At 39.9% G+C, this 6,489-nt stretch overlaps 1 protein-coding gene across 4 annotated transcripts in view; it reads right to left on the bottom strand.

The window, feature by feature from the left end:
- AMOT (angiomotin) overlaps window positions 1-6,489 on the bottom strand; it is a 99,658-nt gene continuing 93,169 nt past the window's right edge. For all 4 annotated transcript variants that reach the window (XM_030575337.1, XM_030575338.1, XM_030575336.1 and 1 more), the window contains exons 12-13: window positions 5,695-5,919; window positions 1-5,204 (exon numbers count right to left, since the gene is read on the bottom strand). In XM_030575337.1, the coding sequence (XP_030431197.1) occupies window positions 5,104-5,204; window positions 5,695-5,919 (326 nt within the window). In that variant the 3' untranslated portion in view covers window positions 1-5,103. The remainder of the gene's footprint in view (window positions 5,205-5,694; window positions 5,920-6,489) is intronic.

Genomic DNA, 6,489 nt, shown 5'->3' with positions numbered 1-6,489 from the left:
CACATTTTAAAACACATTGAAGATATTTTTATGGGTAACTACAGACATGATAATACAGACATTTACAAAAGATTTAGTGCATATTTACACTTTTTAAAAAAGAACTAAAGCTGCCACATTCTTCAAAGATTTTAGGGCTATTTCAACAAGTGAGTTACAAAACAGCTCATTCCCCAATTATGAAATCAGCTTGACAGTTTAAACAAAAAAGGAAAAAAATAATCCACACAATTTATTTTAATATAGATTTATATAGAAAAAAAAAGACCATTCTCTTGATACATTTTCTAAGATTGTTAAATAGCACACTTATCGTATTTCCATTCATGGTTTGATATTTTGGACCCTAAAGATAAGCAGCACATTGGTCAGTTTCTTCTGGCTCTTCCCTGTAGGTCACAACTCCAGGGAAAGGAAAACCAAGAGAGTATAAAATGGTAACCCATCTAACAATTACTAGTCTATAAATGGAGAACTAGAGAACCAGAATCCTGGAGAATCTCTCTCAGAGCCACTGATGTCAATGGGAATTTTACCATTGACTCTATGGAGAGGCAAACCTCTAAAGGTTCTGATCAGTATTGAGTTGACCTGTGGATGTTGAGTGGAACCACAAGGGACAAGTCACCCAAGATTTATTTCAACAGTTCTGCTTTTGGTCCCAGCCAGAAAGTGGAGGTGACTGAAAACTTATTTAAACATTTGAGAACTAAAACAAAAGCCCCAAAGGCTCTGCTTGAGTTAGGAGAGGGAAGGGCCTGTTATTTTAATCTAAACTCCTTAGCTCAGCACTTTTTTTTACATTTACACAATAGTGCAAACAAGATGGGTTTCAATGCTTTCCTGAAAGCCTAAGAAACATTACTAGAAATCAAAAACTAAAACCACCCTAGAGCAAGATCTTTTGGGGGGAGGAAAAGAAGTATTTTCTTCATAAATACAATAGTACAATTATATTTACTGTCTTTTACTTTCTAGACATAAAATTGCTAGCTTTTTAAAAAGTTCCAATATGAATATATGAAAAGAAAACCCCCAGGCACATTCGACACGGTGTGGAGAATTACAGTAAATCCTGTGCTGGCGCTCACCAGTCCTAATGGGTGTTAAAATAAGGCCAAAAAAAGTCTGTCCATACTAAATGCGCAGTGTTACACTGCCACCATTGTAATGACCAGATAAACAACAGTCTCTTTGGTGGCTGCTAGTAATAGGATTCACTGGACAAATGTCTAGAGAGACTATTGCAACACATAATCTGAGCAATGGGCTCCTGGAGCATGCAGAGTTCTTGGTAACTTTGGGCGAATCCTGCAAACCAGCCACATGGATAGCTCTTAGGAAAACCCACTAACTCATTTAATCAACAAACAGTTGTTAGATGGGAGCTATTTAAAGTCACTAGTGACATGGGGCCAGATTCGAACCAATCATCTAGTGATGAAACTCTCTGTCTCTGATTACTCAGTCCCCTGGGCCATCAAATCTCAAGGGAGTTCCCCATGGAAAGCATTTGTGGAATTGGACACTACGTGAGCATTTAAGGGGAAGAGAAAGAGATGAAAAATGTATGCTTGTTCTGCTCTACAAAGAGGAATATGAGGTTTTCCTTATAAAAGCTGCAACTCTGCTTCTAATACCCGAGTTTAAGACAAACTCTTAGTCTAAAGTTTGGTTTAAGATTTAAGGTCATTGCAATTACTTTGAATTACAATCTTACTTCAGTAGAAAGTAGTCTACAGAAAGAAAAGGACCAGGTGTGCAGTTTGACTTCTTTAAGTAGCTTCTGTTTAAAAACAAATCTGAAAAATCTGTACAGCAAAAGACTGAAAACTATATTACACGTCTCCCCCAAAGAAAGCAGCGTATTTAGATTCACATCAGGATCACTCAGGGAAGGCTTAGGGGAAAGCACATATTCCTGATGGCTCCTAGTTTGTCAGCCCAACAAAAGGACCTCAGATCTCCAGATCACACAAGAATACTACAACTTTCTTTTTGCTTGCTTCCTTTTTTAAATGGCTGACTAATAAAAACTTAACTTATGATATCAATGCTAGAAAGCAGGGAAATTAACTAAAGCAATGTGAAGCTGTGGGAAATGTTTCCTTCCAAGCTCATTCACATTTGCACAGAACTGCCAAAGTCACCATGTAATACTGAAGTTTTGCATTACTTGAGACTTCTAGCCCGCATTCTCAGGAGGAAACCATTGCCGTGCAACTTTTGTGTTTCATTCAGAAAACGTAACCCCCTATTTCTTTTCTTCATTAGAATAATTACAATGGAATTTTGTTATAAGGAATGAGTTGGGGGAGGACAAACAACTAGTGATGATTGGTCCATCCTAATCATCAACACACATGGACCTAGGCAAACTGGAGTTTACCCAATCAGACATATGTGCATAATTGATCCATACATTTTAGTACCAATGCAGGTCAACTGAGTTAGAATGGACTAATGGGCACAGGATGTAACATTCCTTACCTGCCTCTGAGTAGCACTCAAGAAGGTACAGTTTTTCCAAACTTTGAAAGACTAACAAAAAGACTTACTCTTCTCACACTGAATCTCTCTCACAGCTATGTTCTCAATCTCCTTAGCTGTTCACTGTATTAAACCCAGCCCACAAAATGCACAACGGGAACAATCCTATGGCAGGAATACAGATACAGTCACACAATGCTTCCAGTGACTACAAAGGAGGAGAGGCATTATTTATAATCATCCAGGGTAGGCATTACTTGATGTCATGGAATGAAATTAAGCAAAAGAGAACATTAGCTATTTCCAACAGTGAGAGCTATGAGGCTTTGATGGGTATCCCCATGGAAAGGGGTAGAACACTTGCCTGGACAAAATATAACAGAATGAATGTTAAGGAACAATTCTGCAGAGGCCAAGAGGAAAGACGAGGACCTATGTGGTAGAGATGGGCCAACTCTTAAAAGCACAGCTCTGAATTATCCCACATATTGTGGGTGTCCAGTTTAGGGGGTGGATTCAGGCTGTGAGAGAAAGAGGTCAGTGGCAAAGTCACGATATTTGCACTGGGGCCATCTCTTACCAACATACTTTGCCATCTCTAACTTTTATGGTTCTAAGACTTCTCAATGATTAAAATTAGCAAGCAGTAAACCCACCAGGACCAAGAGGAACTGACTTTCAAGAGTAAAGCATGATCCATTCCACTAAATGATTGCTTCGAGTAAAGTATAATCTCACTCTGAGCTGATATTCAGGCATTACAGTGTTAATTTTGGGACAGGAGGAAGATCAAGAAAGGTATCTGAGGCCTACTAATGGAGGACACCTTTCTGGGTTTTCTTCTCCCCTGTAAAATCCAGGCTGCTTCCACTGATCTGTTAAGGCCAATTACTTTGACCCTTTTAAAAGCTGATAAGCCAGAGGCTAGAAGACATAGTACCAATAGGTGATAGTGCTGCAGCTTTCCTACGCCCACTGCAGTTTAGGGCCTAATGCACTAAGATGCCAAGTGCTTTCTACTCAGTGGGAGTTAAGGGTACTAAGCCCAGTTGCAGGATAAGGCTTGGTGCTTTAACATGAAGCTACCTCGCTCCATGGCAAGTTTAGGTTGTTACAATGCTGTAGTGGAATTTTGGGATCAGCTGAGATGCTTTAGCAGCACTGTCTGGTAAAGACATCAAATTTAAGTAAACCAAGTGTTTTAAAACAAACTAATATTAATACAAGTGTTTTCATAAAATTAAAAAGAAAAAAAAAACTGAAAACAAGCCTTTTTTAAAATGCGTCTGAACATCCCCTGCAGGATTTGCAACTCAAGCACTGCAGCATTTGGGCTAGTTCCTAAAAACCTGAAAGTGAAACTGACGATGAACAGATGTGAAACTTACTCCCTTAAATACTTTAAAACATAGAAATGCTGCTCTCTCCAGTTAGAAGAGGGAAATATTTTGGAAGGACACAGAATTTGCCACTTGAAGCTTTTGACAATAACCAACTGTACCCTTTACCTTGTGTAAGGCACTAACTTGGACACTTGCTATATGAACAGAGAATCCCTTATTTCATGGAATGAGGGACATACAAACTAGAAAGAGATTTGAAATAGAGGGAAATATACCAAAAATAATTCTCTGTCAAGGTCTAATGCAGCAGATCAAGTTGCTAATATTCAAATACTACAGGGCTCAACACCTACACTGGTGGAAATTCAGAGTAATTTCACTGAAGACAGTGGAGCTACAATGGTGAAAAACAGATGTTATTGAGATCAGGATTAGGCCCACAGTTTCTTCATATTTATTAACTTAAAACCTGAACGCAATATATTATTTTATTATCTACTGTATAAATTACTCAAAATTATATATGTATAAAAGTACTGGGGACCCTCTGACACTGCTGAAAATGACAAACATCACAATCTCTGGAGCTATTAAAAACAATGTGACTGCGACAGAGTACAAAAAAAACAAAAAAGTGCACGAGCACATTGTGAAGATTGAAATCATTCCAGCCCTGGAATATTGGATATCCATGTTGACTTCGTATTACTGAGGGTAACAGAGAAAAAAGCTCCCTTGATCATCTCCTACAAATTTTACAAAGCTACTCAGAATACCTGTACTCTGGAGCGTTCAGTGACATTAGGAACAAAGCACCCCAATCTAGTTGTGATGTTACGTGGTCATTGTGTGACCTGGTGCTCAATAAATTTGCAGTCATTACGCCCATCTTGGCAATGGTCAAATGAAGTTAACCGACTGCTGTGAAAGTAAGTACTAATTTTTTTTAAATACAAGGTTTTAAAAATACTGAAATTAAAAATAGAATTTAGTGCATTTACGACCTTGGTTTTATCCAGACATTACCAGATCCAGTATTAATAACAAGCTTGAGGAAGAAGAGAGAGGAGGAAACGGCTTTCAAAGAACAAGTATTTTATAATTTAGAACAAATCATAAATTAACCTGTCCACATTTTTGAGACCTAATATACAAGAGCGAAGAGCTGAGTGTTCCTTTATTACTCAGGTACTATATTTTTTCCAATAAAAATGTCTTTTTTTAAAAAATTCTTGCTATTGTGTCCCAGCTTTGATACAAGTTCAGCCTTTCAGATGAGGTATTCCACCATTTCTGCATCAGTGAGGTCCTGCCCCAAGCTGTGAACAGGCGGTTTTCTTTCCAAAGTGCTGGAGTGGAAAACTGGCCCATCTATATCAAGAGGAGGAAACAGAACAGAAAGAATCAAGCTGTAACTCCAGTTGCCAACTACAGCTACAGTGGGGATAGGACTGGAACAAGAGAGTTTCCTGCTTATTCATAAAGGCAGTTGGTGATGGTGGCTGGAAGTCTGATGGCAGCTTTTTAAATTTAAAAATTCAGATTTTCTCTCTTTCTTTACTTTCTTTCTTTCATATTTATGCAGTGATGTATAAATCTGCAGTGACTGCGTTAAAACCAGGATAGTCACTATGGCTTTACACAAACGTAATGGAGATCAGAAGTCTGTCCCTTTAGCACTAACATTTCACCAAAGAAACCCGGCCTTTACTGTGATAACCATCTAATTCATATCACCCTACCAACAACTAAACCCATACGATTGGCAACCCCAAAAGGCTCTGCATGACTAGCATTCTGGGAGAGCAATTACACTGACCTCATACCAATGTCCCACTGGAGACCAGTTGGGTCTAGTTACCTGTTTTGTCTGAATTGTAGGGCACACTGGTAGTGGGGAGTCGCCCTGGTACAAGGGCCACAGCAGAGGAAGCAGCTTTATTTTGTTCACTTCCCCTATCTGTCTGCGTGCTGCAGTCTCGGCTGCCTGTTTTCGAGTGTGCAGACAGCAGCGGGGTGGAGGGAAGGACCGGTGAGGGAGTTGAAGGAATGGATTCCGAGCGACATTCTGGACCCAGCAGAACACCTTTGTGGACAGAAAGGGAAGCAGATTTGAAAGCACTTACGTACAAGCAGCATTGCAGGACTAGTTCTGCCCAGTTCACAGTTTTGCACTCCACCCCTCCCCCTTTCAACTGCCAATCTCAAAGTGCTTTATGAAGCACTGCATTATCCCCATTTTACAGACGGGGAAAGTGAGGCACAGAGGTTGGGAAAACCAAGGTCACTCAGCACTATAAAGGTAATGTTGGAATATGTTTCATCTCCCACGCCCTATCTCCAACCACTAGACAATGCTGCTTCCCCTTTATGGCCCACTACTGTGCAGTCCTGCTTACCCTGAAGTTAATTGCAAAAAATTCCCATTTACAGCAATGGGAGTAGGTTTGGGCCCCAAGCCATCTACAGAAAATATAACTGATAACTTGGACCAATTACAACACATTTTCTCCAAATAAAGGCTGAGCGCCCTTCAGGCCAGTGACCACATGTTTGTATCTGTTTGTAGCGCACCTAGCACCCTCGGTCAGTACATTGTCCTTCCATTGCTCGCACTCCCCCCCCCGAGTGGTTTTAGACCGCGCTCCCTTAACAG

The sequence above is a fragment of the Gopherus evgoodei genome, chromosome 9, assembly GCF_007399415.2.
Source record: "Gopherus evgoodei ecotype Sinaloan lineage chromosome 9, rGopEvg1_v1.p, whole genome shotgun sequence".
NCBI lineage: Eukaryota > Metazoa > Chordata > Testudines > Testudinidae > Gopherus > Gopherus evgoodei.
This window is presented reverse-complemented; position numbering and strand designations above follow the sequence as displayed.